Below are 12,887 nucleotides of genomic sequence, written 5' to 3'. Positions count from 1 at the left end.
AAATCTCATCCGGACCTTTTTCCCCAAGGGAGTACTGAATATCCAACTACGTGATATCTATCATTCCAATAAGTCATCTGATCGCCGGCTTGATCTGGTAAGTCGTTAAGCCGAGAAAAATAATAAGAAGATCAACAGAAAAAAATAAAGATACGAAATCTTCGGTTGTCCAGTGAATTACAAAAATTAATACCTTAAACGCGTACACTGAGGTAGGGTATATGACAGGACTATGGAGGCCAAAGTAATAAACAGTTCTGCAGGATCAAAGTAACCAACTAGCAGTAAATAGTACCCTCTTCAAAACTAAGGCCATTTATTATTTTATTTAATAATTGAGTATAATCGAGTATTGTCTCAACAGTTAAGATCATATAGAATGAATAGATCATAATAGAATGAATGATAATCGGGAAAATTATCATTCATTCTATTGCGGTTTTCTTGATCATTCCACAACTGTGTCTCTTAGGACATATACTTTTTTTATTTTTCTTATACTATCGATACCAACCACAAACATAGTATGTTTGATCGTTTGACGATCATTTTTCCAATTTATGTATAGTGTTGAGGATATCGCTCTATTGTGAAGTTTGTTTGATATTTGTTTTTTGAGAAGGAGACAAAAACTAGAAGAGATAACTTAACTTTAGGTTGTAGTTTGTTGGCTCTGATCTTGTTATGAATTTTCTCTATTTTTACTATGTTATCTAAGATTTTGACTGTCTTAAAAGGTACATCGCAGGGAGCCTTTACTAAAATGATTCAAAAATGTACGTACAATAATAAAACTTACTCTCTCATTTGTAGAGTAAATTATGTTCTATAAGTTATATCATACATTTGCGTCATGTAGAGTAAGAAGAATTTTTTATTTGCGAAAGAATTCAAAGTGTGAGTAACATTATACAAAAAAATCAAATGTGTGTTTTATTACTATCAACAACTTACTAGAACATAATTTTAAGCTTTCTCGACAAAGTTTTGTGTTCATATAAAATAAGTATTCATACATCTAAGTGAAACACTATATCAACTATATCACTATATCTTTAATGTTTCTGCTATCTGAGGTTAATACGGGAAGAGCGCAACACCGGCCTTTCAAACGGTTCGGTTTGAACGGTTCAACGGTTATCAAACAATTCGTTATCAAAACTCATCTGAATCCAGACCGGTAACATAATAATATTTTGCTGTCCAGGCAAACATTCGATTGTCAGTAACATGTTCATGTCATGAGAACGACACCTATAAACCTGGTCCGCCAAATCCTTTTGATCCTTTAACAAAAACAAAGATACACTAGACTGAGTCAGCCCTAGACTAAAAAGATGAAATCATTTTTAGGATGCTGTAACTCATACGCCAAAATCTTTAATATGTTGCTGAGTCATTGATTACAAACGGCCACATCACCGATCTTTGTTAGCAGTTATCAATGTCGATCAGAGTCGTCCTGTCCGAAAATTTCATTCACAAACGTTTACATCCTTACTTAATTAGTTTCATAACGTTACGTTGTTTCATTTAAAAGGAAAATCCTCAAACAATTTCATTAGAAGATTGAGCAATACCTTACGCTGTACTTGGTACTGTTCTTGTACAGCGGCACACTCGTTACAGCGGTTCAGACAAATCACTCAACAGCAAGCAAGCAACCAGAGATTATTCGGTTCACCATGAATTGATAATAGATTTAAACAGCTCAAAGTTGGTTTACTATTTGGTATTTTGATTTAATCGAATATCAAATTTGTCACACATACATATGTAAAAGTTGATTTATTTTAATATCTTAGTCCTGATATATTAAAACGGTTGTCCTGATCGCGGATCAGTGCACGGTTTGGAAAGCAAATTGTGATAACTCATTGATTGGACCAGCGGTACCTTCTTTTAAATAAAACATTTGAAATTGCTGTTATTTGCTTTATCATGTGTAGGTGATAATTTTCTTCGTATTTGTTTTAGTGTATGTCATATAGAAAAAGAGTTTCTATCTTTAAAATGTAAAACCCATAAATGGTAAATGGCTTATTCAGTCGATAGTATTTCAGATCAAAGATAATGAAAAACTAAATCAAAAAGGAAAAAAAAATTACTAAACTTCGCCTTTAACGTTGACTCTCTTATTAAAAAAAAAATAAAAATTTTAAGTTCATAACAGTTTTTCTTCAGTACAAACCTTCACTTGAAACCTTGAACCTTGAATAGCAATCCATCTTAACAATCTTACCGTTATTTATCTATAATTTAATAGCGAGTTCCATCAGTTTGTTGGTGTACAACATGGGGTAACAAGAGTTCATCTACTAATCAATAAATGATTTGTTTTGTATAGCTATAACATGCTTGTACTTTAATAAATTTATGTGATAATGTCAATGTTTTGCTACTAGCAAGTGTGCCGCAGGAATACTGCAATATTATAAAAAAGGTGATTTTTTTGTGATTTTTCATTTTTCTAATTGATTGTTTATTTGTTTATTGTTTTGCATAAAAAAACAGTTCTTTTGAAGTTATTGTATTTGTACGTAAAACATCCAAAGGGATACCAGAACCCGTTGACAATTTCTTTAACTTAACCCTCAATTGCTACAGCCTTCTAGTGTGAGTCATTATTACTACTGTCATGTAACGATCTTTGTAATAGTGTTGCATACAAATACTTTATTGATTGTACATTTAAAAAAACAGAGCCTTGTATGATTGCAAATTACAAAAAAATTGATTGGAAATGAAATCATACTCAAATCCATCATACAACTACCAACATGATTCGAACAACGTAACGCTGTTGGTTAAAAGCCTAAATTTAAATGACAATTTGTGATGAATGATGTTATAAATGCCCAAATATTAAATATTCTTTTCCCCTCAGTCAATACTCCGCCTTAACGATTAGGTAGCTTTGTGTGTTGGTAAATGGTTTTTATCTTACTCCGCTGATCGGCAGCACGATTTTACGTATATAAGTTAAGCTTTTCTATTAGGAACACATACAGGGCAGCACATAAGGCAAGAAGCAAATGGCATGTTTTGGTAAGGCATTCTTCAAGTATCTTTGGCACTGGGTCGTGGTTGATATTCAGCTGCGATCCTCTGTTACTACTCCTGTTGGAGCTAGTGGTCCGGCGTGATCTGCAACACCTGTTCGATCCAACCGATGTAGGACGAAACGCGCGTGTACAGTCCTGGCCGATTAACCGTACCGCAGATGCCACCGTTCGACGTGATTCCGACGATATAGTAGCGGTAAGCTTTTCCACTCGCACCAGCGAGCGGAAGCTTCATCTGCAGCGGTCCACCCGAGTCGCCCTCGCACGTATCCTTGCCACCGTGTGGATCTCCGGCGCACAGTTGGGTCGGTAGCACACCTTGACGGAGGCGTCGGTTGCGGTACAGCAGCTGGTTGCACTGCTTGTTTGGCACGACCGGTATCTGCACACGTTGCAAAGTCATCGATGTTTCTTCAACTGCAAATGGGAGAAAAATATTCTTGTAAGAAATTGACAATATTTGTCAAACAAAGGACAACGCGACAACGTGCCGTCATACTTAATATTAAATAAAATTTGTCAAACAAAAATGTTGAGTAATTGCTTTTCTTTAAAGCTTTAGCTAATAAAGGAAAACGAAAGGGAAGGGAATAGAAACGATAAGCGGGGATAGATTAATTGGGACAAAGTTTCAAACGTGTTACGTGTACGTGTGTATGTGATGGTGCGCCAACAGTGAGATTTTAGTATTAGTTCCTTGGCCTAAAAAATCCTCACACATATATTTTCTTTTTACACTCTTATGAAGTAAGTTCTCTAACAGTTAAAAATTAAAAAAAAATCCATAACATTACACAAAACTACTCATTCTGTGCACAAAGAAGTTTTCGCTTTTTTCGTATCAAATTACATCCACTATGAAATTCAGCTGCTTCTTTGTAGTTTTTTTTTTGGTCTAATTTTGTTCAAAGTTTCTACTTTTCAGCACATTTTCTACAGTTAAAATATTATAGTTCAGCTCCAACACTAGCATCCAGTATTGTCGATTTTTCATAAAATTGTAAAAAATCTCAAAATAAAATCTTTTTCTATGCTTCGAATGTTGATGTGTGCCGCAAAAGGTTGAAAATTCTCTTCACTATCGTAGATGAAGTTCGTGATGGGAACTGGTTTGCATGGAAATGAAGGCTTACTTTAGTATGGATGTCGTGACGTAGGCCTAATTAAATTCAGTAAGTTAAATTTAAAAAAAAAAACTGGACATTTTTTAGAGGTTTTGTAACATTTTGTCGCACCATCCAATGTATAAGAGGAACTTTAATTTCATAAAATTGTCCGAAAAACTTATCAGACACCATTATAAGCACTGCATTTTCATAGAACATGAATGCCAAAGGCAGAAACACTAGAAGTTCATCACAATAACTTACAGTGGCCAAGTTTTCCCCACCCAGTAGCGACCAGCGGTACATTCTCCGGAAGCGTCTCACTCGGCCACAGGTAGGCTGGCTGTATGGTGGTTACAGGCGATGCCAGCTCTATCAAACCGATATCGTTGTACGACAGTATGCCACCATATCCCGGATGCAGTACAATCGCCCGCACAGCAACGATCAGGGCCGGGTTGAGCAGATCGTTAGCTCCGAGTTGAATCACCGACGGGGGATTCGACATGCCGACGTGAGCGCAATGGGCCGCCGTCAGGACGAAGCGCTCCGATATCAACGAACCACCGCAGAACCATTCGTATCCACCGACACATCCGCCACCGTCAGGATAGAGACAGGACCGCCCAAGTGCGGCCATATGAGGGTATTCACCGTCGATCGCACTTTCGCCACCCACTATTGCACCCACCACTGGTATTAGATGAAGGTACACACTGAACTGCACCAGCGATATGAGCACGAACATACACCATTGTCTGCACCTCATTCTGATGGAGATCACCCTGTCTGTTTACAGGTATTCGAACATATATTGAATTGTAATACACTACCGATGCACTATGAAGGATCTTTTTGATTTTGAAAGTTTTTTTTTGTTCTCTCTCTCTCTCTGATGCACAAGCACAATCATAACAACGCACTCTAATGTTACTCTAGGAATTTTTAACACTATTGTACCGTTTCTTACATTTGAACTCCACCCTTGTTCCCGATGGGTTGACACAATTTACTAACAGCGTGTTCACGGGTCAGCTGGCAGCATCCTGCCGAAGGATAACATTTTTCGCCACACACAGCACATCCGTTGCGTTCTTCCAGTCGATGCGAAATGAGCGAACCGTCGATGACCGTGCGCGTTTTGAGCGAGCGGGCGCACGCGTTTTCCGAAGCGTTCGGCGATGGTGCGTCATCGTTGTGTCCGTTCGCGGTGTCGTGCCGAGATCAAGAATTGACACGATCGAAGATGGACTGCTGAAGACGGCTTGATACTGCGCTAAGCTTTACGCCCCGAACTTACGGCCGACCATACGCACGCACGCACACAGCTTCGTTTTGCTTCGGCGTTCCAAAGGAGCTTTGAAGGTTGCGTATTCGCGCGTACTACTGCGGAGGTATTGCGATCACAGTGAGGCAAGGCATGGTTCATGACGAACGATAACGTAGCAGGGTAAAAGGGATGGGTGGGGAGCCAGTAGCAGTATTGAACGAGAGAAGCAGGCTCAGGGGAGAAGAAAGTGGTGGGGCAGTATGTAAGAAGCTCGACTTCTTTTGGAGTTGCATCGTGTGTGAGGCGAAGGTCTGTGAATGGACAAAACGGTAACATAGGGACGGTAGTGACCTTCGCCGCTAATGAGTATGAGTCCTTTGCTAGATTTTGAACGAATTTTCATAAAATAATCTTGTGAATGGGGAAGCTGCAATCTGGGTTAAAAACTGGATTTATTTCTATTATCATTTCTGCTGGATACCGAACTGGTTGATGCCCTTGTAGTTTAACGGCTCGTGCCTTTTCGGTGCTATTTTTAGACGACCCGTTTCTATTTTACAAAAGCTAGAACTACAGAGTGTATCGAGCGAAAAGGGTCGATATGTCTGTCAATTAAGTAACTTCATTTCAATTTATTCGTGTTTAAGTATGTAAACGTAAGTACATAAACCTAAAATTATATTAGTTTTTCTAAACTAAATCTAATGTTTTTGTATAAATTTGAAAATATTACAATTAACAGCTTTATGATTGAAAGGTTTAGCACCCAGTGTGATGCATAGGGTGGATCCTGTCTGTCGAGATTGGTACGAATGTTTTTTTTTAGATTTTACGTGAGCTCCTGCACATGGTACTGAACGTTATCATATATTTTAGAATGATTTTAGCAATTTCTCAAAAAGCGACGAACCGTATAAATTTGCATTTCCATATGCCTGCATGACCAAACACCTGTCACGTGCCTAGCCCATAGTGTATCTACACACTAAATATTGAAAGAAGAAGGCGAATGCATTAGCGGGAAGCGTGGTGGTATTGAACGGTGGCAATGGAGTTTGGCGGTGGAGCTGCCCATGAATCATACTCGCCACGACGCTTAGCGGCAGTGGACACTGTTCAAGCATGTACGCACATTGCATTGCATTGCGTGAATGAGGGGTAAATGGGGGGAAGGAGGCCGATTCGAGGGTATGTTATGCTGTGCCGGCTTCAATACATCAACAGACCGGAAAGCTGCCGGATTGCTGACCAAGTAAAAGCTCTCCGATCGATACCAACAGGATCACAAAAGTCTTGTTTACTTTTTTATGCTCTCGTTTTTAAACTCTGCCTAGCAGCCTGTTTACGCACCGCACCGCAAGAATGACGTGGCAGCTCGTGTGAACTTTGGATGCTGAAGGCTTGGCATTCGGTGCACTGTTGGTGTATGTTACATTCCATCCGTGCGATCCCTTTTCAACCGGAAACGGTTCGGAAGCCTCCGCCGAAGCTATTCCTTCATAATGTTATGTGCCGCCTGACCGATCCGCTCGATTGGAGCTTTGCTTAGTGTGACGCCCGAGAGGATGCTGCATTTGGCAAGGTCACACGTGAAGATGGTGGAAGGGTGCATTTGGGGTGAACGACGTATGAATCATCAGTACTCAAATGGAGGCCAACGGTTGTTGAATGGGAGACGGATATTGAGCGAAATTTTCGGAAGCAATGGAATGTAGACTTTGTTATGATAGATTAGATAGCGTTTTCCAGGAACATTTAAAGCATGCTTCATAAACACGTGATACAATTTTTTTTGCACAAAGATGGATGCAAATTAATACAAAAAAAATCACATTAATTTTGGGGTAAGCATATGGTAAGTATAAACTGTTTTTGTTTTTTTTGCCCCATTCCAGCTTTCTTTGTGATTCATCCATGTGTGTAATAGTTATTGTACATACATGCTAAAATTTATCAGTACTATTGCTGTGTGCGTCCAGTTTATGGATAGTGAACTAGTTCGAAGAGTTAAAACAGTGGCTTAAAACTGGATTTGTTAGATTTGCCGTAACAACAGTATTGACGTGTTGAGCAATACTTAAATTAATTTGTTTTTCAGCAACACGACCCGGGAGTTCTAATTAAAAAAAATCTTTTATCTCTATACGAAATTGAGCACGTTTTACAGCTAACAACATCACAGATCATAGACTTTGCTGATACCACTCACTACAGGGGAACAGTCCAGATAGAATTTAAGCTTCGGCCCTGTCGTGTGAAGACCGGCAATATTGTCGCCTTACCACAGGGCGCCCCGGTTCTTTACAATGTTGCTTTATTAATCCTAGAACTCCTGCGATTTTGGCGCGTGCAAATCTACCGCGACCAGTGCAAATAATTGGAGGTCATCAAATAAGTAATTTTTATGATCTGACTAACACTTTCATATTTCTTTACGTTCGTATCCTTATCTTAATACACATTTGACTCGTTGTTTTTTACACTTTATTGTTCAATGGTTAGATCGATCCTAGAATAATCATCTAACATTTGGACCCGACCCAACGACTGCTTCGGATATTGTTCGAATCGAACGCATCCAAAAGAAATTTACCCGTTTTGCGGGCTGCAAAGCAAATGCCTACGAATACCATATGATGCTTCTTTTTCTTCTTCTTGGCTTAACGACCTCTAAGGTCAAGACCGGCTATCGAAATGGCTTTCTAGACTGCCGATATATCACGTAGTTGGATAGTCAGTCCTCACTACGGGGGGACGGTCCCCGGATGGGATTTGAACCCCGGTCCTGCCGTTTGAAGACCGGCGCCGCTGTCGCCTACACCACCGTGCACCAACTGCGCCCACGCCCTCTCATCTTTGTAGAATCTCGCCGTACGGCAATAAGTGCCCGCGATCTGTTCTTGCGTGGCATTCGTTGCTTCAACAATAATTATGCTCTGTTCGATTTTAGCCTTTCCTTAACATCTTTCCATTTACGCCTCCGTTTTCCAGCTTCCTCATAAGTGTTCCCTATCTATCCCCAACCCCTACGTTTAGTCTTAAGAACTAACAATATTGCTAAACCAATGGTGGATAATTCTTACTAAACAATACAATACACCAAATGGAAAAACCATCAAATAGAACCAATAAATAATTTTACCTGATGTGTTGCAACCTCGAAGATTCAAATCGTTTACAGCAAAATGATCAAAGCATCATTTTACTGCAGCCTTGTAACTTATAAAACTGTTAAATTATACTTTATTTCTTGTATATTATATATGATCTTATAGTTTTATTCGTCTGTCGGTTATAAACAATAACTTTTTTGGGAGAAATTTGCACTACTCTACTCTACTCTAATTTAAATACGTTGATCATCTGATCATCGTTCCACAAACCATCAGTCAAACTGGTTGGTTAAGGTAGAATTGCGCATGATGTTATTTAATATCAATATTAGATTAGATTTTTAATTTTTGTATGTGTTTGTGTAAAAGTCATGCATCAGCATCGGCCGAATTGTTTAATTGTTTAAAACCAGCCTGAAATGACTGGTTCGGTCATTTTGAACTGAACTTGCCTAATTAATAGACCATTAGATCTTAGTTGGTAGAACCAGGCTCATCACCAGGCTAAAACGGTTTTTTAAACTAACACATTTGCCTCTCAATTTTAAACAGTGCGTTAACGGAAACATTTTACTGTACTAACTTCATAACAATCAAAATGGCAGTAATTTTTGCGAAGTGATGTCTCCAGGAGGTAAGCGACTTCGAGTCCACAAAGCACCTTCCCCTCAACCAGTCACCAGATTAGAGGGCGGCCCGGTGGTGTATGCGACAGCGGCGCCGGTCTTTAAACGGCAGGACTGGGGTTCAAATCCAATCCGGACCGTCCGTCCCCCCGTAGTGAGGTCTGACTAACCAACTAGGTGGTATCGGCAGTCTATAGAAAGCTATTTCGATGGCCGGCATGACTTTAGAGGTCGTTACGCCAAGAAGAAGAAGACGAAGAATGAAATGAGAATGAAAATCCAGACAATTTTCAATGGATCAATAAAAGTTGTAATAATTTAGTGTACAAATTATTTCACCAAAAAAAAAAAAAATATTTACCTCACTTTAAAAACCCAAAACTAGTCAAATTGTTATAAAGTCGTTGAAGAGTGAAATTCCTGTGTCATCAGATGAATAGACATATTTTTTTATCACAATAAAACATATTTTGATACATTTTTTCCTCTTCGCCTAACGAACTACTTAGGTCACGCAGTCCATTGAATGGTTTACCATACTTGCTAGTATCACACAGTAGGATAGTCAATCCTCAGTATGGCGGGTCCGGTTCGGATGGTTTTGATGCATTAATTGTTTCATATGCGTTTAAATAGTACAACATCGCTTCATTATGCGCCCATGCTACATTGATATTCACGCTGATTGTATGATATTGACGTGCGCTTCGCTTCAGTAGTAGCTATGAAATCACATTAACTATTAGATAAATAATTTATGTCACGGCCACAAAGGCGCATCTATGAGCCTGATGAATCATTTGAGTCGTTTAGGGTGTTGGGTGAAATAACATTAACTGATTGACGCTAAATTACTCATTACAATTGCTTGGATCAACTGCAGTCGCCTTCTCTCGTAACAGTCTGCAGAAAAAAATTAATCCAGTGTGAGTAGTGGTTTAATAACGCTTGGGCATTATTATTTTGAACTATCAAACCGTCGAATTGTGCGAATTGACTTATTTTTATTCAAGGGCGGTTTTTAGACGAAGAAATTTATGTCTTTAATCGAAAACGTCATCAATTGTTGTTGCCCTCAATGTCCTCCATCGTTCCTCCACGTGTTCCGTATGCTGTACCTTTCATTGATCAGCCGATCGTACTGAACGTGCCGAATATATCAATCGCCGCTTATTATGAAATTTGGTGACGTACAGCTAGCGTCTAGTCCGGCCTAGTATAAGATGGAGGTCAACACGGCCAACAACCAAACCACAAATGACGCATGCGACGTAATCGTTCACGGATGCGTAGGTTTATGCTGCGACTGTCGTCATCAATGTACAGAGCGTGTACCTTCAACCATCGTCACCGTCCGCTGGGTTGGGTAGATCCGGTCCATTCATGAAAACCAAATCGAAAGGTGTGGAGAATAAAAGAGAGTACAAGAGCTGGATGTGAAAGATGTGAACATGCAAGTCATCGATGGTCAGTGGCAAAACAAGCAGAGAGAATTTGTACACAGTTTGTAATTGAATCTAATGCATGTGACCGGATCTGATACGGGTTTGGCTAATCTTTGTGCAGCTAGCATGGTAACAGGATCCTGTGCGTTCATGGGATGGTTCTATTTTGGATACATTTTAATATATTCAATAAACCTGTTGGGAGTACAATCTATTATTAGCGTTTGGGCTGAAATAGCCTTCAAACCAGTTAAGCTTTTTTATGAACGATAAAGAACGTAGTCCATACGAAAACGTCACTAATGTTGAAAGCATTTATCTTTCACGTCATAAGAATGATACCAGATGGAGTCAATGGCTGGTGAACTGAAGGATTCTTTTGACACGTTCGTCTAAAGAACTTTAATCACGTGCACCATCGTGTAAGATGGATCAAATCAAAAGCTTTTTTGCTGTTGGTTCTTCAGTGACTAAGCCACTAAGTATTTTCAGCATGGCGACAATCTTTACTAATACTAACGTATATTTTGCGATCGATCTTCGTTTCCTTACAATTGTAATAACTATGATTGAAACCTGAATATATCTACCACAACGAGAATGTGAATGAACTTATTTCTCCAGCCGGCTATAAAACTTTTTCTGGTACCAACATCAACACCAGGAACAGTCGAACGACAAACAAAACAATCGTGGTTTAGTTGCGCCTCACGTCTGCGATGCATGAGCCAGTTTTCGGCTGTTCGGTGTAAACAATCCGATGTGTTAATTTGCGCCTAAAGAAGGTGGTTGGTAAGCGCTGAAACAAGTTTGAATATTTGACAGATTGTGAGGCTGCAATCGAAAAAAAAAAACAGCTACCACGCGCGACCTCACGATTTGGAAGAAAGAGAGACTTAAAAACAAAACGGATAATTTATAGCTTGTTATTGTTTTGTTTGTTGCTAGTGCAAATTTGGAGCTTTGCTTTCAGGATACGAAGTAAACAACACACGCCCAATGCCGTGTGCAAGTATTGTGGTGTATTTATAGCTACGGCGCAGTAAAACAACGGTAAAATGGATGTCGATTTTGTTGATCATCTCCAAGCTTAAAAAAGATTTTAAAAAATTTAGATGATTTTTATTCATTTCTTTCTTATGGAATAATAATGTGTATTAAATTCTGCTGAATTAAAATTCACTGAATTTTATTATTCTCCTCGTGTTATTATATCTCTTCCACTAACGAACTTGCGAATTGGAATAAATGCAACATTAAAGATAAAATTTGTTCACTTGTTTTGGATTCAATCATTGAAATATAACGTTTTAGTACACACAACCGAGCGACGAAAATTTCAAACACTGCGTAACGCACCTCTTACGCGCCTGTGTGCACGCTATCTGATGATCGTTTGTGGCACGTAGCGAAAGCACAGCTTTAGGCGCAAGGTTTTCACAATCTTCACGCACTACTCCTCGATCGAATGATCGGGCATTATCGCGACGGCAGGGCGGATAGTGGCTGTGAAGATGTAAAATACCACACAACCAGCTAACCACACTGCCAGAGCGTATATTGCCGCTTGGACAGAAAACGACGACGATCAGGTCCGCTGGAGAAAATGACACCTTCCTGCCTGACGATCAATCGCTTACTGATGATACTTACCGCGAACGGGAATGTTGCCCACTGCCTCTGCTGTTCCGGACGTACAAATGCTGTTGTACGAGGAAGGATCGTCTAACGATTGACAGCCCATTTATTGCCGAGTGGACAATCTCCTGACCGGGATCGGGCAAGTGTTTCCGTTCGGGTGGCTTACCGCATGGTTCTAAATTCTACATTCTACGTGCGCGTGGCTACTGAGCACATTTTGGCGACATTCAAATGTCTTCATCTGCTTACGGTCAGAGCAACCCGATGCCCTTGGCAGCCGTACTGGCACCAGGTTCCTACCGCACGAGCGAGCAACGTTCTGAACGTTCTGGATGATCGAAGGGAACAAAAAAAAAAAAACGATAAAAATGAAATCGACACAAATCTCCCACGGGGGATGGTTGCGAGACTATTTCACCATCGATCGAGGGCATGCTGCATGCTCCTGCTGCGAAAATTTCGTTCAATTTTTGTTTTTAACTGTTTGGCTGATTTTGATGGTGCAATTATTCAGCGGTTTCGCGCATCGCAAAAGTGAACCGGCACGTTCGATCGGTATTGCCACCGTTGCACGAGCGCATGTGTCGTTCAGCGTCGAAAGGTCGGTCGAAAACCTGCGCT

The 12,887-nt window shown here is 39.8% G+C and overlaps 1 protein-coding gene across 1 annotated transcript; it reads right to left on the bottom strand.

Annotated features, from left to right (window-relative positions):
* Positions 1-3,129: 3,129 nt before the first annotated feature.
* Positions 3,130-4,940, bottom strand: LOC126558724 (serine protease snake-like). Its single transcript, XM_050214782.1, has 2 exons — positions 4,436-4,940; positions 3,130-3,482 (listed from the first exon to the last, which is right to left on the bottom strand). The coding sequence occupies exons 1-2, from the start codon at positions 4,938-4,940 to the stop codon at positions 3,130-3,132; spliced, it is 858 nt and encodes a 285-aa protein (XP_050070739.1).
* Positions 4,941-12,887: the final 7,947 nt, after the last annotated feature.

The sequence above is a fragment of the Anopheles maculipalpis genome, chromosome 2RL (assembly GCF_943734695.1).
Source record: "Anopheles maculipalpis chromosome 2RL, idAnoMacuDA_375_x, whole genome shotgun sequence".
NCBI classification, from domain to species: domain Eukaryota; kingdom Metazoa; phylum Arthropoda; class Insecta; order Diptera; family Culicidae; genus Anopheles; species Anopheles maculipalpis.
The sequence above is the reverse complement of the archived record's forward strand: the minus strand, read 5'-3'. Positions and strand labels throughout refer to the sequence as shown.

What these genes read in the sequence shown, in the direction of transcription:
- LOC126558724 (XM_050214782.1), bottom strand. Translation starts at nt 4,940, where the DNA reads ATGAGGTGCAGACAATGGTGTATGTTCGTGCTCATATCGCTGGTGCAG. An exon ending in GTGGGGAAAACTTGGCCACT is followed by an intron (nt 3,483 to 4,435) that starts GTAAGTTATTGT and finishes TCCCATTTGCAG; the next exon opens with TTGAAGAAACATCGATGACT.